Source organism: Capricornis sumatraensis, chromosome 16, assembly GCF_032405125.1.
Source record: "Capricornis sumatraensis isolate serow.1 chromosome 16, serow.2, whole genome shotgun sequence".
NCBI classification, from domain to species: Eukaryota; Metazoa; Chordata; class Mammalia; order Artiodactyla; family Bovidae; genus Capricornis; species Capricornis sumatraensis.
Genome location: NC_091084.1, coordinates 46575119 through 46599661, shown reverse-complemented (window position 1 = coordinate 46599661; position 24543 = coordinate 46575119). Strand labels below are relative to the sequence as shown.

The 24543-nt window shown below is 39.2% G+C and overlaps 1 protein-coding gene and 1 pseudogene across 1 annotated transcript; both read left to right on the top strand.

Annotated features, from left to right (window-relative positions):
- The first annotated feature begins 1068 nt into the window (after positions 1 to 1068).
- LOC138092717 (olfactory receptor 5P1-like) lies at positions 1069 to 9637 on the top strand. The gene is made up of 2 exons (XM_068988782.1): positions 1069 to 1976; positions 9610 to 9637. Exons 1-2 carry the CDS (start codon positions 1069 to 1071, stop codon positions 9635 to 9637), a joined length of 936 nt encoding a protein of 311 aa, XP_068844883.1.
- An 8797-nt stretch (positions 9638 to 18434) lies between these two features.
- LOC138092110 (olfactory receptor 10J4-like) lies at positions 18435 to 19797 on the top strand (annotated as a pseudogene).
- Positions 19798 to 24543: the final 4746 nt, after the last annotated feature.

Sequence of the window (24543 nt, the reverse complement as noted above, 5' to 3'; positions counted from 1 at the left end):
CACACTAACAGACTTTCTATACACTAATACGTATTTAATCTCTTTCTTTTCTACAAGACTTGGTTTCTCTCAACAGGGAACCTAAATTTTGTTCATCTCTGGTTCCCCACAGTATAATCATTATATTGTATAAATCATGCATAAATTCATTTAACAAGTTTTTCTTCAGCACACTTTGCTCTCAAGCACTACTCATTTGTGACACAGGGATAAAACACACCATTGTTAAGGAGAATGTGCATTAACTGGGGGCAGTGAAATGTAAACACACAAACAAAAACCGAAAAAACCCATAACTCTATAGTAAACAATGTCAATCTAGACATCTTCAAAGTGTGATATCAACACAAAGGAAAGTTTTCTGATTAATTCTTAGAAAGCAGAGGCGGCTTTGGAGATAAATCAATCTCAAGGATGAGCAGAAGTCACCTAGGGTATGACGGTGGGAGGTTTGAGGCCACCCAAGTGGGAGAACAAGGATTAAAGGCGAGAGAGGGTAGAGTTCACTGAGGGGACTCTAAAGAGTTCAGGAAGGTTGGATTAGTGCAAATGTTGGATGGAAATATCCAGAGAGACAAGCAAAGAGTCATATGCAGAGGACACATCAGAAAGTGTACATTCCTGTGCTAGAGAAGTTAGGTTTCCTCCTAAAGCCTGAAAAAATCAAAGGGATTCAAAAGAATCCCTTTGGCAGAACTTGCTCTTAATTTCAGGAAGAGATTCCTTTGGCAGACACATTGTGAACTGTAAGAACACAGGGATGAAGACAAGGAGGTAAACAGATCAATGTAAAAGGAAAATGAACAGCATCTCAGCTAAGGTAGGGAGACTAGCAGTGGATATGAAAATGAATAAAGTTGGGAGCTAAATTGTAGATTTAGAAATAATCAAAAAATCATCTACAGCACCATATTTACAGACTAGGAAGAGGAAATGATCACTGTGAGCGGCTCTGAGGAATAACCAAAGAAATTAGGAACAGCCAAAGAAAACTGGAAATGTGTAGCATGAACGCATAAAACTAATGAATATTCACATTTCCTTCAACAGGAACAATGCCCAGAGGACATGGAGGTTGGGAACCACACCAGTGTGACAGAGGTCATCCTTTTGGGGTTTACAGAGGATCCTACACTTCGTGTTCTCTTCTTTGTGGTATTTCTAGGCATTTATGTTGTCACTTTAATAGGCAATATCAGCATAATCACTTTAATAAGAAGTTTTTCCCATCTTCACACCCCCATGTACCTCTTCCTCAGTCATTTGGCTTTTGTAGACATTGGGTATTCCACATCAGTCACACCTATAATGCTTGTAGGATTCCTCAGACATAAACTGGCCCTCCTTGTTGCTGGCTGTGAAGCCCAGCTCTGTTCTGTCGTCATGTTTGGGACAGCTGAGTGCTTCCTGCTGGCTGCCATGGCCTATGACCGCTATGTGGCCATCTGCTTGCCCCTGCTCTACTCCACCCACATGTCCTCCAGAGTCTGTGTCGTCTTGGTGGGGGCTTGCTACCTGGGTGGGTGTGTCAATGCTTGGACATTTGCTAGCTGCTTACTGACTCTGTCTTTCTGTGGGCTGAATCAGGTAGACCACTTTTTCTGTGACTTCTCCCCTCTGTTGAAACTTTCCTGCTCAGACATCTCCACTGTTGAAATTATCCCTTCCATCTCTTCTGGCTCCATCATTGTGGTCACAGTGTCTGTCATTGCTCTCTCTTACATCTGCATCCTCAGCACCATCCTGAAGATGTGCTCCACTCAAGGGAGACGCAAGGCCTTCTCCACCTGCACCTCTCACCTCACGGCAGTCACTCTCTACTATGGAACTATTACCTTCATTTATGTGATGCCCAAATCCAGCTACTCAACTGAGCAGAACAAAGTGCTGTCTCTGTTCTACACAGTGTTGATCCCCATGTTGAATCCCCTCATCTACAGTCTGAGGAACAGAGATGTAAAGGAGGCCCTGAGAAAGGCAATGTTCAGAATATATTCTTAGGATCCATTCTTAACATTTCAGATGATCTAGAAATTTCTGTTTGGCAGTATCACACCAATTGCTTAAATTGAAATAATACTTTTAAAATTTTATTGAAGTATAGTTGATTTACAGTGTTGTGGTGATTTCTGATGTACAGCAGAGTGACTCATGTATACATATATATTCTTTTCCTTTTATGGTTATCACAGGATATTATATATATTAATAGTTCCTGTGCTATACAGTAGGACCTTATTGTTTATCCTTTCTCTATATAATAGTTTCAATCTGCTAATCCCAAATTCCCAATCCTTCCCTCCTCTGCTCCCTTTCCCCCTTGGAAACCACAAATCTGTCCTCAATGTCTGAGAGTCTGTTTCTGCTTCACAGATATATTCATTTGTGTCATATTTTAGATTCCACATAAAATTGATATTCTGTTCAGTTCAGTTCATTCGCTCAGTTGTATCCGACTCTTTGCGACCCCATGGACTGCAGCATGCCAGGCCTCCCCATCCATCACCAACTCCCAGCATTTACCCACACTCATGTCCATTGAGTTGGTGATGCTATCCAACCATCTCATCCTCTGTAGTCCCCTTCTCCTCCTGCCCTCAATCTTTCCCAGCATCAGGGTCTTTTCCAGTGAGTCACCTCTTCACATCAGGTAGCCAAAGTATTGGAGTTTCAGCTTTAACATCAGTCCTTCCAATGAACACCCAGGACTAATCTCCTTTAGAATGGACTGGTTGGATCTCCTTGCAGTCCAAGGGACTCTCAAGAGTCTTCTCCAACACCACAGTTCAAAAGCATCAATTCTTTGGTGCTCAGCTTTCTTTATAGTCCAACCCTCACATCCATACATGACTACTGGAAAAACCACAGCCTTGACTAGACGGACCTCTGTTGACAACGTAATGTCTCTGCCTTTTATTATGCTGTCTAGATTGGTTATAACTTCCTTCCAAGGAATAGGCATCTTTTAATTGGTATTATTTGGTGTATGTGTGTGTGTGTGTATATATATATATACACACACACACACATATATATATATATACACACACCATATCTTTATCTATTCGTCCATCAATGGGCATTTAGGTTTTTTCCATGCCTTGGCTAGAATAGTGCTGCTATGAACATAGGGATGCATTATCTTTTTTAATTATAGCTTTGTCTGGATATATGCCCAGGAGGGGGATTGCTGGATCATATGCCAACTCTATTTTCAGTTTTCTGAGGAACCTTCATTCTGTTTTCCACAATAGCTGTACTGAAAATATATTACTTCTAACTCTCAATTTTATACACTTGTAAACCAGCTGAGAAACACTTTAAATCAGTAAAAATGATATGAATAATTATCACTATTATGTATTAACACCTGTGGGCTTCTAGGATTTTTTCTTTTATTTATTTAGCAAACAAAATTTGTACTTACAATGTGCCAGACCCTATTCTAAGCACATTGGGATGTTAAATGGCTGACTTCTCATAGAAATCCTTTGGGAACTCAGTTGGTTCAGTCATGTCCAACTCTTTGTAATCCCATGGACTGCAGCACACCAGGCTCCTCCGTCGATGAGATTCTCCAGGCAAGAATACTGGAGTGGGTTGCCATGCCCTTCTTCAGGGGATCTTCCAGACGCAGAAATCAAACCAACATCTCCTGCATAATGACAGAGCCACCAGGGAAGCCCCCAAAACCCTGTGAAATAGTATTATTTCTATTTTACAAATGCGCCATCTGTGGCACAGAGACATCATGTAGGTCACTCAAAATCATGCAGCTAGGAAGTTGTGGGACCACTGTTTGAATCTAGAAAGCCTGGATCCAAAACCACTATGCTTCTCCACTTAATTTTTCACAGTAATCCCATGTTGCTGGTGTCATAAATTTACCTCAATTTACAGATGAGTATATCGAGTGCTAGAGAGTACCAAGAGTTTGTCTGGAGAGATGTGAACTCAATTCTTCTAAATCTAACAGCATCAAGTCCTTGTATTCCATGCCCTTGATCTAAACTCTGAGCCACAATCAGTCCAATGACCTCAGCACTGTCACTGATCTAAAGGATCTGAGCAGGACCAGCAAGACTAAATTGTTCCTTTCTTAAGTCTTCTGAACAAACTCTACCCCCAAGAAGATCTAGGTTGTGAAGACTCCAAAAAAAGGAAAGGAATGTGAAAACTGGATTGATTTCAATCTATCTATAGAAAATAAGGTCTGGACACCACAATCATATGATTTGACTGGAAGCCTATTCATATTTAAATACGTTAATATCAAATACTTCCATCTGGTACAATGTAGTCTTCCTTATCTGTAGGAATTTTAAAGAGCATCTTTTAATTCTAAGCATTGCGATTAATATGTTAACAACAGTTTAGTTCCACAATCTAGATTTATTAAGAGATTAGAATCTATTTTAAAAGCTAGAAATGTTGTCTAAGATTGTATATTTCCTATATAATAAGCCACCCATATTAACATCACTACTGGAAAGGGTGAAGAGAGATTTTTCTGGAGTACAGGAATTCCTAACAGAACAAATACTGAGGCAACTCTTTAAATCACCTGGAAGTAACACTTTGATCATAAAAGTCCTTGTCTCAGCAAAATGGAGCAAGAGAAGTGAGGCATGGAAAGCATAATTTAAAAACTAATAAAATGGGAAATATTTATAGTGTACCACTATAAAATGTATTCTATCTATAATATCACAAATTTTAAGGGGAAAATATATAACAAATACTAAAAGGTAACAAAGATCATTTTAAACACACAAAATTATTAAATAATGGTTAATGGGATCCATTATTCTCCACTCACAGCACATTTTACAAAAATGTGTGGTGATTTTGCCTTCCATACCAACCAACTGAAAAGTAATATGTAGTTTAAATATCTAGATATGAACTTAAAGCTCTATTCTTTCATTCAGTTGTGACATAACTGTCTGGAGGTACTGTGAGAGTTCACAGATTTAAGGCTCGGTTCCACAACTCTGCCCTCCCTCCAGACACCAACTGTAAGCAACAGGTCTCCAGGGTATCTCACTTCTGTTCAACTTGGCTACAAAGCCAGGGAGTCCCACAATACTCTTCCAGGTTTGATCGTTTGCTGGGATGGGTTCACAAAACTCTTAAAAACATTTGCTTACATTTTCCAGTTTATCATAAAAGATATTATAAAGGACAAATTAACAGTCAGATGGAGAGATATAATGTACCGGGTCTGAAAGGGTTTCAGGGTAGAGCTTCCATCGCCAGAAAGTTGGAGTATACAACCCTCCCAGCATGTGGATCTGTTCAACAACTTGGAAGCATCATACAGTTTAGTATTTTCGTGGAGGCTATGTAATCAGTCTTCATCCTCTCCGTCCTCCCTGCACAATAGAGTGTGGACATAAAGTTCCAAGCTTCTTATCATGGTTTGGTCTTTTTGATGACCAGCACTCATCCAGAAGCTATACAGAATCCCACCGAGGGTCTCCTTATTCCAACAAATGATACCCACCAGAAGTTCCAAGGGTTTAGGAGCCCTGTGTCAGGAACCAGGGTTAAAGAACAAATATTTGAACAAAAGATGCATCTAGTACCCCTGTCTTTCAGGAACTTACAAGAGTTTTAGAGCCCTGTGTTAGGAACTGGGGATAGAGACCAAAGATTTATTTCTATTGTCACATTCCACCCCCTTGTATGTGGCTATGGACCCTCTACAGAAATGATCATAAAAGAATGAAGTTAGAATTTCATTGGGTCATTGATAATTATTCAATCCATCACCATAACATAGGAAAAGGTCCTCCAGGGCAAGGCTATTCAGGTTTACAGGCTTCCATTTGATCTTGTCACATTCTAAACACAAGAGTCATCTCAGAAATACATGGCTTCACATTTTCACCTTTAATTGATATCATCTCTTGCCCTGAGTGTCTTTTGAGGTGTAAATGTAATATTGAATTTATTATAAACACCATTTCTAATTGTCCTGTTAAAATCCCAAATGTATCCTGACTCCCATGACTTTTTGGAACTTAGTTATGTAAACTCTAAAAGTCTTGAATATAGAACCAGTTTCCCTCTGAACATTTTGGACCCATATCTCAGAGTGTTCATAGGTCTCTGTATTTCACATAGAATATCATCTGAGCCTTGCTAAATGGGAATTACTGTGACAAAAAATAATTTCCTGACCAGTTAAAATTTACATATTATCTCTTGGCATCTTTAGGAGAAATTCAGGGGGAAAGTGGAGCAAGGACCTCAAACATTGATAATTTCCTGACATTGTGACCTTAGTCTACAAAAGGAGCATTTGATCAAGATCTTTAGGTTATTTTATGCATAGATGTGGGATAGGCATTCATCCACACTTGCTGACCCCTTATTATATTCTAAGAACTGAATAAGCATTGAAGATATGTTGATAAATTGAACAGAGATATAATGTGTAATAGCACAGAGTTCTCATGCAGTTTAGATTTTGAAGGGATAGACTCTAGAGGATAAATAAACCATATAAATATAGAACATATAAGTGGTTGGAAGAAACAAGTAAATTGGGATGGTATAATTTATAAAGGGTAATTGTAATGGTGTGAGTGATTTCCTAGAGAGTATGACAAAGAAAGCCACTTGTAGGTGGTAGTTGAGTAGAATGTTGAAATATAAGAAAGACCCACTGATATAGGGACTGGAGGGGAAACTGCTAGACAGAAAACATCTAGTACAAAAAAGATTCTGACAATCTCAAGCAATAGAGAGGCCACGGTAAACCAGAAGGAAAGAGATACACAGAAACAGTTCATGGAGAGCTTCATCAACCGTGGCAAAGTGTTTGAGTTTTGTTGTGAAAGGAACAGGAATCCAATAATTTAAAAAAAATACTAATATAATGTGACTATATTATTAAAAGTTTACTCTGGTTGTTTTCAAAAGTTGATTGTAGGGAAGTGGAAGTAGGGGTCCAATAAGGTTAATGGTCAAGATCTGAGATGATGATGCATTAGGCTAGGGGGGGTTGCAGTATACTTAGAAATTCACCTGTTCAAGACCCAGTTTATGTAAAAGACCTAAAAGGAATTGCTGATGAATTAGTGTGGAAGGTTAAAAATAAAAAGAGTTGAAGATATCTCTTAAATTTGGAGGCTTGGGGAATTATATTAGCTGAAGAAAAGTGATATACTATAGTTGTGTAACAAGTCATTCAAAATCATATTATTATAGGCATTATTTTGTGAGGCAGGAATTCTGGTTGCATTTGTTTCATTTCTCCAATAGTGGCTTCTGCGTGTATGTGATCACTTGCTCATTCATGTCCAACTCTTTGCGATCCCTGGAAAAGGAAGAGTGATTCAGAGGATAGAATTAAAAGCTCAAAAGGAAGAGCCAAGAGCCACAGAAACTTATTACAGGGAGTGGGATTGGACGCTAATCAGAAAAATAGCAACATGTGTCTTGTGGATTTTAAAATTTCTGTGGGCTGGTGTTTCTATGTGACTCCTGTATTCCATCTTTATGAAGAGAAGTATTTACTGCAGATTTTCTACCCTGTATCAAGAGTCTTATAGATAGGTGGCACAGTGGTGAAGAACCTACCTACCAATGGAGACACAATAGATGTGGGTTCAATCCCTAGGTTGGGAAGATCTCCTGGAGGAAGGCATGGCAACCCAGTCCAGTATTCTTGCCTGGAGAATCCCATGGACAGAGGAGCCTGGCAGACTACAGTCCATAGGGTCACACAGAGTCAGACACTACCCACTGAAGCAACTTAGCACACATACAATAGGAAGAAACATCAATTTTAAAAATTAATTTTAAAAAAAGGGAGAAACAGTCAAAAGTCTATCAACTTAAGAGTAGATAAATAGAAAGTGGTCTTCTCATGCAATGGGACATTTTTCAGCCATTAAAAGTGATGAAATACTGATGCATCCTACAACATAAATAAACCTTGAAAACATTATGCTAAGGGAAAGAAGCCAGTCACAAAATACCACATATTATAGGATTCTACTCATATGACATGTTCATAATAAGGAAATCTATAGAGACAGAAATAGATTGTGGTTGCCTATGGCCAGGGGCATCTGAGATGATATTAAAAGATACAGGATTTCTATAGAAGGTGATGAAGGTGTTCTAAAATTGGCCAAGATGATGGTTACATATATCTGTGAATATTTAAAAATCATTGACTTGTATACTTTAAATGGGTGACTAGCATGGAATGTGAATTTTATGTCAATACAGCTATTAAAAACAACTTTGTGGGCTTTCTGTGTATCAGATTTAAATTGATTCCATTATACAAAATCCATACCAATAAATCTCTTTCAAATAATTCTTCCTCCGGTATTTTGTGAGAAAATACCCTTGAGATTTTTAAAACTGTTTAAAAAAAAAAAAGTCTATGAAACATGCCATTAAGATTCTTAGAATAACTTTTGTTCAGCTGAAAGAGTCTGTGAGGTCTTAGTTCTTTCTGAGGTCTTAACAAAGGCTCTTACAGCTCAGACCAGATCTGATCTTTGATCTGAAGCCATTTCTTACCTTGAGAATATTTTTCTGGAAGATAATGGGAGTAAGAAATACCCTTATTTTCAAACTCAGCAAGATATGGCTCCCTTTTATGTTTTTAATTTTTTTCAAAAGAACCAAAAAACCTTTCTGTAGTTCACAACTCTCTTACATTTTAGTACAGGCAGCTATAAGACACTAGATAGAATTTTTTACATTCTTCCTAGAAATCATCTCAGTAAAATTCAAGAGTATATAAGACATCCTTTATATTTTCCATTTAAGCTCAAGTGACAGTACTGACAAATACTCCACCACTACCTGTCAAGTGTCTTTTCTTTAATTCTTAAAATATTTTCCTCACTATTTTTTAAACCCACACTATCTATAAGAACCTTCCAGATATCAATAAGTCTCCTCAAGGCTCTTTCCACTTCTACCCATAGTTCAGTCCCAAAGCTAATGACACAATTTGGTTTCTATTACAACAAAATCTCTTCCAGGTGAAATTCTACATAGACTTAGACTGCATTTACTATTTTCCCATTTTTAAAAAATGAAACAATCTTTATCTATTCAATATATTTAAAGAATGAGTTAGATTTAAGTGGTGATAGTTGCATAGATTTTATTATCTAGGCAGGTTGGTTAGTGAATTATGTGGCAGGAGGTCATAGTGAGAAGAGACAGTAAAATTGCCTTCAGTTCAGTTCAGTCACTCAGTCGTGTCCGACTCTTTGCGACCCCGTGAATCGCAGCACGCCAGGCCTCCCTGTCCATCACCAACTCCCGGAGTTCAGTCAGACTCACGTCCATCGAGTCAGTGATCCCATCCAGCCATCTCATCCTCTGTCATCCCCCTTCTCCTCCTGCCCCCAATCCCTCCATGATTATTAAACTGGTTGATTCAAGTCAGTCTTCAGAGGTGCGGTGGAAATAGCCAAGAAGCACATGAAAAGATGTTCAACATCACTAATTATTAAAGAAATGCAAATCAAAGCTATAATAAGATATCACTTCATACCAGGCAAAATGGCTACCATCAAAAAATCCACAAACAATAAACCATATGACCCTACAATCCCACTCCTGGGCACATATCCAGAGAAAAACATGTTCCTAAAGGATACATGTATCCCAGTGTTCATTGCAGCACTGTTTACAATAGCCAACACATGGAAGCAACCTAAATGTCCATTGACAGAAGAATGGATAAAGCTGTGGTACATATAGACAATGGAATACTACTCAGCCCTTAAAATGAAAGAAATAATACCATTTACAGCAACATTTACGGACCTTGAGATTGTTATATTAAGTGAAGTATGACAGAGAAGGGGAAATATCATATGGCATCCCTTTTATGTGAAATCTGAAAAGAAATGATAGAAATGAGCTTATTTACAAAACAGAAATAGACTCACAGACTTAGATAATGAACTTATGGTTGCCAGGGGGAAGAATCAGGGGAAGGGATAGAGAGTTTGGAGTGGACATGGACACACTGGTATATCTAAACTAGATAGACAACAAGGACCTACTGCGTAGCACATGGAACTCTGTTCACTGTTGTGGCAGCCTGGAGGGGAGAGGAGTTTGGGGCAGAATGGGTACATGTATTAATATATACAAGGCTGAATCCCTTCACCGTTCACCTGAAACTATCACTACGTTGTTAATCAGCTATATAGCAACACAAAATTTAAAGTTTTTTTTTTAACATTTTTATGGTGGAGTCTTATGGTTTTCTTTATGTAATATCATATCATCTGCAAACAGTGACAGTCATGCTTCTTCCTTTCTGATTTGGATGCCGTTTGTTTCTTTTTCTTGCCTAATTACTCTGGGATTCACAATTACTCATAATCCTATCAATATCCACCAATCTGCACTTATATCCACTTTTACCTCCCTTGTATTGGTTATACTTTCCATTCTTAAAAAAAAAAAAATTAGCACAATAAGTCCAATAAATCAACATAAAAACCAATTATTTAGCATTTTTTGGTCCTCTCCATTGTGTGGTTGATTTTGTTTAAAGGACCTAAAAATGTGTCCCTCTTATGTTTTTTGTTTGTTTGTTTTGGTCACTGTATGGCATGCAGGATTTTAGTTCCTTGACCAGAGACTGAACAGATGCCCCTTACAATGGAGGTGTAGTGTCTTAACCATTGGACCACCAGGGAAGTCTCTGTGTGTTGATATTTCATTTAATATCTGCTATCTCTTTTATCTTTTTTTATCCTACAATCCTGTGTTTTTTCAACTAATAAAAATTAACACAAATGTTACTTATTTTAGTTTTTTTCCTGTCTAGTATATCTGTTAAAATTTTCCTTCCAAGAACTGATATCTATATAGTAATATATCTAAGTATATATCTAGTATATATCTAAGTTTTATAAGTTTCATATGCATGATTCAGTTATTTTCTAATTTCCACTTGATTTTTTCTTTGATTGAGGGGTTCTTTAATGGTATGCTAATTCATTTCCAAATACATGAGTGTTTTCTAGTTGTCTTTTATTATTGATTTCTGGCTTTATTGCATTACATTTAGAGAATGTTATTGAAAGCTATTAAAATAAATTGAGTCTTGCTTTATTTCCTAGTTTCTGCTCAGTTTGAAAAATATACTGGTAACATGTAGAATTGTGCTCAATATGTTATGGCAACCTGAGTGGGAGGGGAGTTTGGGGGCGAATGGATACATGTGCATGTATGGCTGAGTCCCATAGTTGTTCACCTGAAACTATCACATTGCTTGTTAATTGGCTATACTTCAATACAAAAAAAAAAGTTTTAAAAAATATATACTAGTTCTTGATTAATGCTCTGTTTCCATTTCTAGGAAGATGGTTAAAAGTGTTAGTTAAAAAATCTGACATACACATTTCCTCATAATTGAGAAGAATTACATGACTGTAGTTCTACTTTCTAACAGGAAATGACACTGTTATTCCTATTACCCTTCCAGTAGCTAACTTACATTGCATTTGAAAGAGTAGTGGCTGAAAATAACAGCAAAAATAGACTGATGATCTAAATAGAGAGACATAGAACAGCCACTACATGCAGCCTCCCTGCCTTCAGCAGATCATATCACAGACATCCATAGAAAATCAGTTATATTAATTCAGAATTCATAACTGTTCTCTGAACAGATGCATAAGAAAAAAGTAATTCTACTAATTAGAGCCATTTAGCTGGAGGCAGAAATCCTAGCACCACAAAGGATAAATGCAGTTAGTCTCATAGACAGAAATTCAGTCTGTATGGCTGGCAATGATAGGTAAGGGTTTCAACTATCTCCTCACTAAGAAGGAATCTGGGCCAGTAATCAGAACCCAATGCTTATACTTTTTAAAATTTTGGCTGTGCATAATAAAGTGCACGCTGTTGTCATTCCTGTGTAGGCACTGAGACTGTCTCTGGACAAATTCTCCAAAACCAGAGCCTTAGCCAGCAACTGTATGCAAGTTATTTGGTGAGGAATAATCTCAGAGAAAAACTGTAAGGAGGAGAGAAGCTGGATAGATAAAGAAATTTTCAGACATAACAGACTTCAGAACAAGGAAGGTGTCGAATTTAATCAGGAGATGGTGCATTGAGTGGCTTGCCACAGCTTTGAGGTTATGAGAGCAGATATTGGAGATAAGACTTGATAGTATACTAGGCGGAAGATAACACATGGTGGTAAGGAAGACTCTAAAAGCCAAAGCTGATGATAAAGGCAAACAGGAGCAATTTGTGGATATCACAATTGGCGATCAACAACTGAGTATTTTCTTTTTCAACAGGGTCTTTCCCAGCAGAGCCGCCTCATTAGAAAGTGCTCATACTGTGTGTTCATTCTCTTCTACTCTCTTTTTTTGAATGTTTTCGCCAGCAATAGCTTCTCATGCCATGCCGTTCCCTTGCCCTGTGTATTAGAAAGAGGAAACCTGAGAGATGGCAAATTTTCAGAATTATAAAATAAACAACACTGTGTAGGAAGCAAAATATCCCTGAGGGAATCATCTACATCCCAAGATTTAAAAACAAACAAACAAACAAGTTGAGTTTCCACCACTTCAATTGTTATTCAGAATCGTAAATGCAAACATCACTAAAAAATTCTCTATGGTATGTCAGGATTTAAAAAACATTTTTGACAACATCACAAGAGATAACAGATCGACAGAGCACAAGATGCCTGGTATCTAAAGCAGTAGTCTCAAAATAATGGTCTCTGATGGCCTGAGGAATCTCTTTAAAACATTTTTTAAGGAATGGAGAACACAACCTTTATGTTATAGGGACTCTAATGTCAGAGGGAATACTCACAGACATTCAGAGGAAAAAAGCAGCCTTAAAACTTCCCCCTGAATTACGGGATACATGAAATCACAAGAACTGCAGAAAGCCACACCTGAATTGCAAGACTGTCAGTTCTTCCTCCAGCTTAATAAACATGATTTTAAGGGACTGGAAGGTGGTTATCCTGCTGTGAAAGGTAGGAATTTTAGACCTTTTTCTCTTTAAAATTATTGTATATCTTCTAATTTTTAGTCTACTGAAGAGGAAAAGTTAAAATTTTGCATAATCTCCTTCCGCCTCTGTAACTCAGCTTGCCCCTTGCAAAGTCTAGATCACGTAGGTCACATAGTCTCAGAAAGTGGGGACTTGCAATACTAGGAACTGGAGTTTATCTCACTCATCCTTGTCCTGCTCTTTGCAATCACCTGGCCCCTGCAAACTTGCTTAATCATGCCTATCTGTGTAAAGGTCAGGCATCCCCCTCCCATCTTGACTTCTGTTCCCACGTACTCGAAACCCCTTAGTTTATACCAGCCTATTAACATCTAGTGTTGCCCACTATAGTCTGTCTATAAAAACTCTGTAATCCCTTTGTTCGGGGCTCAGAGTTTGGAGTGTTAACTCCTCTGGGCCTGCTGGTGTAAATAAACCTGAATTCTTCAACTCTCCGAGTGTGGTGCTTGGTTTCTTGAGTACTGGTTTCTGCAACACTGTATCTTCTAATATTCTATATCTTCTAATAATCAAGTACCCATTTGGTATTAACAGCCTGTTATATTAAAGAAATTATAAGCAAGGATAAGCTGGAAATTTACAGTGATGAAATTTACAGTGTTTACACTTCCCTGGAAAATTACAGGAAATTTTCAATTCCCTCCTCCTGGTAGAGATAGAACCCAGAAAACTGCATGGGGGGGGAGCTTTCAAGAACAAAAAAGAGAACAGAATGGTAAACTGAAGGCAAAAGCCAGGTGAATAGAGAGGGTAAGACTTGGTTAAACAGAAGGACTGAGAAAACACTATGAATCTTGTTCTCCGGTACCTGACAGGATGATAGGGAAGAATGGAAACAGTGCCATGCTGACATGACTTTCTGTTACTACTGCTGTAAAATAAGTGAAAAAAAAAAAAATGTTATCAGCATGTTTGAAAAGAAGAGCATGATAAAAGTCAAAAGTTCTCAACCAAAATTAATAAAGATTATGCAGAGTACCTAACCCTCATTCTGCAGACATTTCTCCTTGGAGAGGCTTGCAAAAAACTTGTAAAGAATATGGGTGGATGGGTGGAGATGCACTGTTTGCATAAAGCTCCCCTAGCCATTCTTGCTATGCCCCTTGGTGATGATCACTTATATAGGTCAATTGTAATTTGATACTACAGTAAATGGGGATCATGTACAGAATTTAAAAATAGTAGTTTATTTCTCCTAGATTTTAAACAACTATAGCTGGAGTTTTGAGAAGTGGTTGTAAATTAAGTTCAGCAAGAATGCAGAAAGCATTTATACATGCATTCACGATGCTACGTGACAGTATTGTTAAAACCATTTAGAGAGAAAACGACAATCTTTAGTACTAAGCAGAGCAAGTGGTGTATTGAAGAGTGTTAATAAATGCACTGAAGTATAAGCATGGAGGCTTTCTGAAGAACATGGTTGTTCCCCGACCCACGCCCCCACCCCCCACCCCTGCCCTGGCCCCATAGCCTCTGAACTACCCTTAGTAAAAATTCTACAATCACTAGGCTCTAGATGCAGTTGGGGCATACAAAATTTTAAAACAACTCTCTGCTCTAAGCATACATGCACACACACATGCACAAACCCCAAACAGCAAAAACCTAACCTCCTCACAATAAACTGATGTGAGTCCAGAAGAAGAAATGACTAACACACATAGGAAGGTTTGAGGAGAATTTCAAGGGAAGTGACATTTTAATTGTCTAAGAATGATCTTTTAGCAGTCAGAAAAGGGCAGAAAGACACTATAAGAAAACATGTGAATAGTGGAAGAGTCATGAAGCATATACAATTTTTTTTTTAAACAGTGGGATGGTCCCCACATAGGAGAGGTTGCAGATGAAGTGACGGCACTTGCCCTGAGGGAAGCCTAAAAAGTAATTAGCCACACAAGTAAGTGACTCTCTAGGTTCTCACTGCCTCTCTGTGTTTATGTAATACCAGCTGTATGTACTTACCAGCTGTATCACTTCTGGCAAATTAAGTAACTCGCTAAGGCCATAGTTTCTTCACTACAAACATCATAATAGCAGCCATGAAGATATATGAGATGGTATGGCTGAAGCATGCAGTGAGGTTTAGAAGCTATTAGAATTACCTAGTTTGTAAGCAGAAGATATCTAAAAATCTAAAATTTGATGTACAGGGACTGCAGATTGAACATAGAAAAGCTGGTAAGATGTGAAGGACCAGGAGAGGGAAAGAATAGAGGCCGTGGCAAAAACCCATTTGAGTGATGGAGTAGAAAGCAGGAGACATTTTTTAGTTAGGCTCCTGGAATCTAGAGAATGTGAACAACAAGAGAGGATGAAAAATCAAAGTAATTCAGGCTAGTTTCTGAAAAATGAGCAAAAGTCTAATAGAAGTAAAATAGAAGAGGGGAGACTGAGGCAGAGGGGACACCACGCGCAAAGACACAGCAGCATGAAGGATAGTGATGTGCTTGGAAAACAGAGGGCACTGCTGTCTGGTTTGAGTGTAGGGTAGGCAGGGGCACGTGGTGGAAACAGCCAGGAGTAGTACCTAGGGATCCATTTGTGATGAGCATCAGATATCATACTGGGGTGTTTGGCTTTCCTCCTATAATCAGTGTGTATCTAGTCACTGTTTTTGATACTGTTGTAGCCACACGTTCCCGGAAACAAACTCACTCAGAAGGACAATGCAGATAGTGGAGTGCAGTTTATTACACCGGTGGGCCCAAGGCAGAGTCTCCTCTTGGCCAAGGACCCCGACCAGCATTTGTGAAAATCTTTTATACCCCATGTGTACATGTCTGAACCCAGCACTCCAAATTCCTTGAGACTTACATAAACCAAGGAAAATACAATCCCAATAACCCCATTATTCACATGCTATGTGCTCATGTGCTCAAACAGTCAAACAATTAGCCAATAATCAATAAACCTGAGGTTACACTCCAATAGATACAGAAAAATTTATGGCCTGTCTGGAGGAAGGGGTGATTAGTGTGTTTTCTCTTAGGCAATGAGTAACCTAGATACGATCTTCAAGGTTCCCCTGTCTGGAGGGGGTCTTATCCTTCTGTTGTTGTTTTCATAGGCACTAAACGCAGAGTTCAGAGCCCATTGGAAAGGTGGCCGAGCATGATCAGCATGAACAGGACTAAGATGGAGTCCAGGCCCTGTGAATTCCTTCTTCAATACCATTAGTGACTTTATATCCTCTGTTTAGGAATCGAATATCCGGTCATGATGCAGTGAATAAAAATGCAACAAATTTGTGACTAATGGAAAACTACCTAGGTATCATATTTACTCTATTGGATAGTTCCAGGACAAGAGCAGAGAGAATAAAAACAAACAGCAACAACAAAAAGGGAATGGCAAAAGGCACCTGGAATTTTGGCACTGAATTTAAATGCAGAAATATGAGAAAGAAACCAAAACTGGGGTCTGATGGTAGCTCTCAGATGTTTGCAAGTAACTCAATCAGGAAGTACAGGAGGGAACTCTGACATGTGGGGGGAAATATGACCAATTCTGTTCTGAAAATCTTACGTTCAATACATGAAGGACATTTTAGCCTGGAAATGTGTCAAAGGAAATGGGAGCTTCCTATACGGTAGAAGTGAGAATTAGAGAGTCGTACAAGGTAAGTGAATAGTTAAAGCAATAAAGGAAAAATGTTTCCTTTGGAGGTAAATAGACAAAAACCTTCAGAGGAGAGTGTAAGGGTCTCAAAGACAAGCCATTTGGGTCTAGAAAGATTGCTTGGGTAGATGAGTTTCCTATCTTAGGGTCATTGAATTGGTTGTGAACCATGCGGTTAAAGCTCTCAAGGGCTTCCCTGACTCCACAAACCAAAGTAGGCATTCATTTTTTCATCATAGAGATCATATACATTTGGTTACATTTTATGTTTCATGTGTATAAATTGTCTGGCCCATCATAAGCATGTAGTCAATATGTGTTGAATAAATTCACAACTTCCATAATCACTTAACCACTCTAAAACTCACTTTATGTTTATAAAAGCAAAATAGAAATTCTAAGCTCCCAGACTTGTGAGGACTATGTGAGGCAGCTCTGTCTAGCCCCAGCATATTGTCTGACATATTATAGATATTAAGTGGGTGCTGGTTACCTGTCCTGACTCCTCTTGTATTCTTTGCCCATAGCGACAATGCCAAAAAAAAAAAAACAAAAAAACGTAACTCTTCAAATGTGTTAGTCTTACAGAATAATTTCCAGTTAGTGTTTATTTCTCTTGCACACTCCTTCATTTTCCACCACTGATTCCTCCCTTTTTTTCTTCCCCTTCCCCTTCAACAATGACAGAAGTTAAAATCAAAATTCTATGGAGTGTTTTCATGTCTGTCTGCACCTCTTATGAGAGCAAATGTTTAGTGAAAAATTGAAATAGAAATATTATTTACAAAACTGATCTGAGGAATTTGAGTTTATTCCATTCAGGTCTGTAGTTCAAAGCAAACCACTTTGCTAGAAAATGTCCTGGAGGTTTTGTTTAAAAAGCCAAACATTGATTAGAACATTATGACCAGAATATGCCACTCTGAGACATTACCTTCAAAATCATTTTACCTCCAGGCTAGTCCATTAATATCTTATTAGGCATCTGGAAAAAAAACCTTCAATTAGAAATTATTAAGAACTTAAAGTTATTGATATATATTTGATATATATTAAGAACTAATGATATTTTAAATATATATCAAGTTTCAAATATTACCATGAATGGAAACCCAGTAGAAGTTACAATATGTTAAATTCATTTATGTGGTCGGGTCATTGTCACAATCATTACTTTCAGAGCCACTGCATGGTGAAACTGATGGGAGAGGATTTCATTGAAGGAAAACTCAAAGTTCTTTGGGAAAATTTTCATCTATCTCCCTAATTTTTTTAAAATTATACTATAAGTGATTTAAATGCTTGAATTATTCATTCAGTCAATAGTTTATGAAGCACTCCTGAGTGCCAGGGTACCATTATATCTGACAGAGCATTTGCAAAATGCAGCATTACAAAATCCTGTGGGTGAGAACAAAGCAATTTTATTATATTTCCCTCTTACATGCAGATACATTTTGGAAAAGAGAGATAAGAACGCTTTTGTGAGTATAATCCGAGAAGACATTTGGGCTCACTGTATGTCATTTATGCAGATTCCTACCCTAGAATCATGCTCACTACTCTAATTGCTGAACTTGACTTCAGTCAACTGCATTTAGCATCACATTCTCAGACTCTCCCATGAAGAGGTGCCCTGAAGCTCAGGTCCCTCCCCTTGATTAAAGTGTAGGTGACACTGGTAAATAAGGATAGTTTCTACTCATCTCAGGGTCTTCATTTCAATAACGCTGTACCTTTGGAGGAAAATTGCTGCGTGCACCAGGATGGGTGATCATACCACACTGACCACATTCCTTCTGTGGGGATTTTCCAGTTTCTCAGACATGCAAAATCTCTTTGTGATGACTTTCTTCTCCCATATGACCATCCTAGCTGCAAATGCAGCCATAATGGTGGCCATAAAGCTCAATCACAACCTTCAAACCCCCATGTATTTTTTCCTCTGTGGTCTCTCATTTTCAGAAACCTGTACCACTTACATATACACAATGGAATATTACTCAGCTATAAAAAAAATAATGCATTTGAGTCAATTCTAATGAGGTGGATGAACCTAGAGCTTACTATACAGAATAAAGTAAGTCAGAGCAAAAGATAGATGTTATATATTAAAGCATATAAATGGAATCTATAAAGATAGTACTGATGATCCTGTGTGCAGGGCAGCAAAGGAGACACAGACATAAAGGATGGACTTTTGGACACAGTAGGGGAAGGAGAGGGTGGGAAGATTTGAGAGAATAGCATTGAAACATATACATTACCATGTATAAAGGAGATAGCCAGTGGGAGTGTGATGTATGATGCAGGGAGCCCAAAGTCGGTGCTCTGTGACAACCTAGAGGGATGGAGTGGGGAGGGAGGCAGGAGAGGGGATCAAGAGGGAGGGGACGCATGTATATCTATGGTCAACTCATGTTGCTGTATGGCAAAAACCATCACAATATTGTAAAGTAATTAGCCTCCAGTTAAAAACCTTTTAAAGAAACCTGTATCGCTATGGTAATCATCCCCTACATGTTGGTGGGCTTGCTATCAGACAGCAAGTCCATTTCTCTTCCTGAGTGTGCCACACAGATGTTCTTCCTGTCCGGCAGTAACTGCTTCGTCATGGCTGCCATGCCTATGACTGGTACACTGCTATGCACGACCCATTCCACTACTCCACCCTCATGACCAATAAGGTCTACTTTCAACTGATGTTGGCAGATTGGGTAGTGGTTAGGTTCCTGGTTTCTGTGTGCACCGTCACCACTGTATTCAACTTGTCTTTCTGTGACTCCAACACCAACCTGCACTTCTTTTGCAACGTCTTGCCTATGGTCTGCCTTGCTTGTGACTATACTCTCTTGTGAAATGGCTATTTTTGTGCTGACTTTGTGTTGGTGGGCAGCTTCATTTTAATTATGATTTCCTAGGTCTTCACTGGGTTAATAGTCATGAAGATGCCTTCTGCCAAGGGGAGGCATAAGGCCTTCTCAGCTTGCTTCTCACATTGGTGTGCATACACTATAGATTTGCTGGCTTTGTCTATTTGAGGCCAAGGACAGTGACTCAGTCTGTGAAGATATGCTGATGGCATATACAGTGCTGACACTTCTGCTTCATCCCATTGTTTCCTTTTAACTTTAGAGATTATGTTTCTAAGATCTAGAAATTTCCCTTGGTTATATTTTATAATTCTATTTCTTTGCTGAAATTTTTTCAACAAAGAAATAGAATTTCAATGATTGCTTGTTGAAGCTTTGTTTACTACCTCCTTGAAATCCTTGTTGGATAATTTCAGCATCCTTTTCATTTTGATGTAGGCATATGTTGCCTTTCCTCATAGAACTGTGATTTTTCTAGTTCTTGGTATGACAGTGACTATTATTGTAACAGAGACATTTAGGATGTCATATTAAGAGACTCTGGATCAGATTCAATCTTTTTTAGGAGGATGTCCCCCATCACAGCAACTACTAGGGTATGTGTATGTGTGTGTGACTTCAGCTTCCTGCTGAGCATACAGATTTGGCCAAAAATGGAGTGCTGACTCCGCTGCCTCCTGGTAGTTGAGGGAGAGACAAGCTCAGTTTTTCCCGCTGCCCTGTTGTCTCCTTCCCTGTTATAGGGTAACACCTCACTGCCTTGCACACCTCCTCTCTTCCAAGTAAGGTCAGTTCCTCGCTGGACCCCCTGCCTCTAGGGAAGGGAGGATGTTGAGAGCTGGTTCACACTGCTCTGTTGTTGAAGGTAGTGGTGGAACTCAGATCCCCACTGGGCCTCACTTACAAGGGTGGGGTCATCATTATAGGGGAGTCGAGTACCAACTAGTACCCCTCACATTCTCTCACTGCTGCCAGATGACCAGGGGAGGTTCATTTCCCTGTTGGACCCACCATGACAATACCCCAGCAGACGAATCAAAGGTTGGGGAGGAGGGTAAAAAATAGCTCCCTACTTGGCCCCGGTGAATCCTGCAGGTAGGAGACAGGTATGGTTTTCCACTCTTGCTTGTCTGCAATAGGGCAGGTATTGCCAAAAGCTTTTCTATTCTGTTAGGTCACCCTTTTCCCAGTTCCTTGGCTAGCAGGACCAGACTTATCTTTGAACTCTCTTTGTCTTTTGGTGTCTCTTGGTGGTTCTGGGTTGGAGGCTTGTGCAGCATCCTGTCCGGGATATATGGAAGCAATAAGAAAACACAGGGACTCAGGCCTATGGGATTTCCTCAGGTGTGAAGTCCCTAGGAGTCTGCCTCCTTCTCTATCTTCTTTATGATCTTCCTAAGTTTGTTTGTTGTTTTATCTGGGGATGTTTTTAATAAGAGGGAGAACCTAAGGGGTATAGAGCAACTTCATCTTTTATGAAATGAGAAGTCTATGCCTTCAAACATTTAACAATATTTTTCTAGCTTCTTACTGACTTTGTGACAAAAATTTGGTCTAATACAAGTTCGCCTGACATATCCAGATGTAGAAGTCTGCATACTTTGAACAGAAGGGAATGAAATGTGTCACAGATGAAAGTCCCTCTAGTGGTGAAGTATTTTCAAAGAGCCCCTCATTCTGCCTGACCACAGAGACTATGTACCTTAAAATAAATCAGAGTATTAAGAGGATATTTGTAACCCTGAACTTTTGCTTAACCTTTGTGTGTCTCGGTTACAGCTTCTGAAAAGGATGAATTAAATAACACCTTTTGGGGTTATTCTGAGGATTAATTGGATCACTACTTGTGAATTACTAAGAACTGTAACTGGAAGGTAATAAACAATCTCCTATTGTTAGCTCCTTTGCTAACGCTCTAGCTACTGCTACACTAACATTTGTCTTGTACAAGTTCTAACTCTCCTCTGTGTCTCCAGCCATGCCAAGACGAAAGGGAGACACTACTCAGCAGAGTGATTACTTGGCTTTTACTAAGACAGGCTGAAATGATAGTTACCAGTCTGAGTTAAACAGGGTCAAGGCAGTGGCATAACTGTGGTGAGCATGGGTTTGTATAAAGGCCTATCATAGGTGTAGCAGGATCTGACACAAACATTCAGTGAATTTGAATCAGGTTGATGTTCAACAGATTCAAAGGCTACCAAGTCAGTGGTTCATGCTAGAGCAAAAACTTCATTCATCCATTCATTTATTAATGTTTTATTCATACATTTTAAATATACATTTATGCTTACTATGTTCCAGAAATCATGTAAAGACAGACACAGAGGAAAAGCAAGACATTAAAGGTGTCTGCATAAAGAGTCCAGCATTTTGGAGAAAACAAATACTGAATCTGTAGCTGCAAGTGCATTGAATATTCTTAAAAATATGCAGCGTGCTTCAGAAGGGTAACAGGTGTATTTAATTTGGTCTGAAGCCTGAGGAAGGTTTCCAGAAGGATGGGAAACATTTAAATGGGTACCTATAGCCTAAGTAGATGTTACCCAGGTGAGGGGGAAAATGCATTCAAGTAGAGTCACTACACGTGAGAGGGTCCTATGGTGGCAAAGAATGTGGATATATTTACGGTTTTTAAAAGAAGACCAATAATACATGCAGTCTGAGAGTCTGGGGAGTGCGGGAGGAGTGTTGAGAGCGAGAAATGCAACAGGGGCCACATTCAGGACTTCGTAAGACATGTTAAGAATTGTTGCCTTTACTTAAAGTCTTGGGGATATTAACAAAGGAATTAATCTGTTAGATTTATGCCATGGTTGGTATATGGAGAATGAGAAGTAAGACAATAAGAGAAGGGAAAGGAGAGATGGTGAGAGTTCTATTAGCTGGGATTATCCAGAGAAAACAGAGCCACTGTGATGGTGGTGGTGGTTTTAAAGGAACTGGTTCACACATTTGTGAGAGCTGACAATTCCAAAATGCAATGGGCAGTCCAGGGAACTGGAAATTCCAGAAAGAGTTGATGTCACAGTCTTGAATCCAGAGGCAGCCTGGAGACAGAATCCCTCTTTCTAAGAGGACTTAAGTTTTTTCACCTAAGGCTTTCAACTGATTGGATGAGGGCCACCCACATTTTGGACAGTAATCTGCTTTATTTAAAGTCTAAATGTTAATCACATCTAAAAATTACCTTCCCAGCAACATCTAGACTCATGTTTGACCAAACAACTGGTCACTGTAGCCTAGCCAAATTGACACATAAAATTAGGCTGTGCATTTGACCACAAACAAGTCACTTAAAGAGCTTGTTTATCACTCCCTAGGAATTCAGGAACCCTGCTTATTTCCACAGAGAAATCACCTGTTTTTGACCTGCAGAATTCATAGCAGGTTTGGTCAGGGGCATTTACTCTGTTCTATATGAAGTCTCCTATAACTAGGCTGGAGTCAGACTTAAGAACACAGAACAGATTTTTAGGGGTCCAAAAAGACCATCACCAGCAGATATCCATGCAAAAAGAATGTCTCTAATAATTTCACTGTCTGGCTCCACTTGGTTGTCTCCTCTCAGAGTATACTCAGTCATAACTATAACTTTCATACTCATTCCAAGACAAGCTACTTTTGAAATGGACCCAGTCTTAAAGGCTTGACAGTCCAATAGCCTTCCCTGACTTGTACCAGAATACAACTTTTGAAAAGATATGAATAAAACTTTAAAGAATTTTCAAAGGATTATTTTTTCATGTTAACCAGTTTGAGTTACTGATTAAGAATTAAATTTCAGTTTAGTTAAGGGCCTCTAGCTTGCTCTCTGATATGGGAAAAATCTAGCCCCGACCTTTACTAAGAGCCTTCACATTAGCTAATAACATACAGACCAATATGTTTTGACCACAGACACCCTTTGTCCTTTCGTTATTATTTTATGGTACATCATTATATCAAATACTTAAAAAAAAAAAAAAGGAAAGAAAAAACAAATTAAGAACACACATTTCTAGCAAGCTCTCTCTTCACCCCCAAGCTGAATTGTCAGCACAGCAGGAACTGTGGTCCGCAGTGCTAGGTACAAGGTCTCTGCACTGCAAGTAAGTGAAGAGAGGCTAAGCACAAAGGACAACAAAACACAGGAAAAGATGACTTCAAAGGTCATTTCAACCTTAGGGAGAGCAGCCAGGACAGCAAAGTAAAAGGACCCTGAGCTCACTTCCATCTCAGGAGCTACAACAAAATCACAACTATGTGCACAACAACCATCAATGAACAAGACTAGAACTTATCAGAGAAGATCTTCTACAACTAAATATATCAATATAAAGAAAGCACCAAAATAGGTGAAAAGGGCAGACTCAAAATGTAATCAAACACCATCACCCCCCCAAGCTGAGCAACGACCCACAAACAGGAGAATAATTATATTGCAGAGGTTCTCCCACAGGAGCGAGAGTTCTGAGCCCCAGCCTAGGAGTCCAGCACCAGGAAGATGAGCCCCCAGAGCATTTGGTTTTGAAGTTCAATAGGGTTTAATTTCAGGAGCCCCTGAGGGCTAGGGAAACAGAGACTCCTCTCAGGGTGCCCACAAAATTCCACAGGCACTGGGACCCCAGGCAGGAGCAGTAATTATAACAGCCTGGACCAGACCTACCTGCAGATCCTGGAGAGTCTCCTGGAGGGGATGGGGGCAGCTATGGCTCGCCCTGGGGACAAAGACACTGGCAGCAGCCACTCCTGGGAGCAGAGTCTATCATGTAGATGCTGGTACTGGTAGTGGCTGATGCTGGCAAGGGCCATTTTGGAAATTTTCCTCCAGCTCATTAGCCCAACAGCCTACAGGTGCTGAGACGCCTGAGTCCAAGCAACTAGCTGGGCAGAGACATAGCCCCAGCCTTCTGCAGACAGGCTGCTTAAAGACTAAAGAGCCCACAGCTGCCTCTAGATGCAGCCCAGGACACAACTCCACTCACAGTGGGCAGACACTAGCCCCTCCCACAAGAAAGTC

Coding starts and splice junctions, on each gene's coding strand:
- LOC138092717 (XM_068988782.1), top strand. CDS start 1,069: ATGGAGGTTGGGAACCACACCAGTGTGACAGAGGTCATCCTTTTGGGG. Junction 1,977..9,609: donor GTAAAGGAGGCCCTGAGAAA/GGCAATGTTCAG, acceptor CCACTCCTGGGC/ACATATCCAGAGAAAAACAT.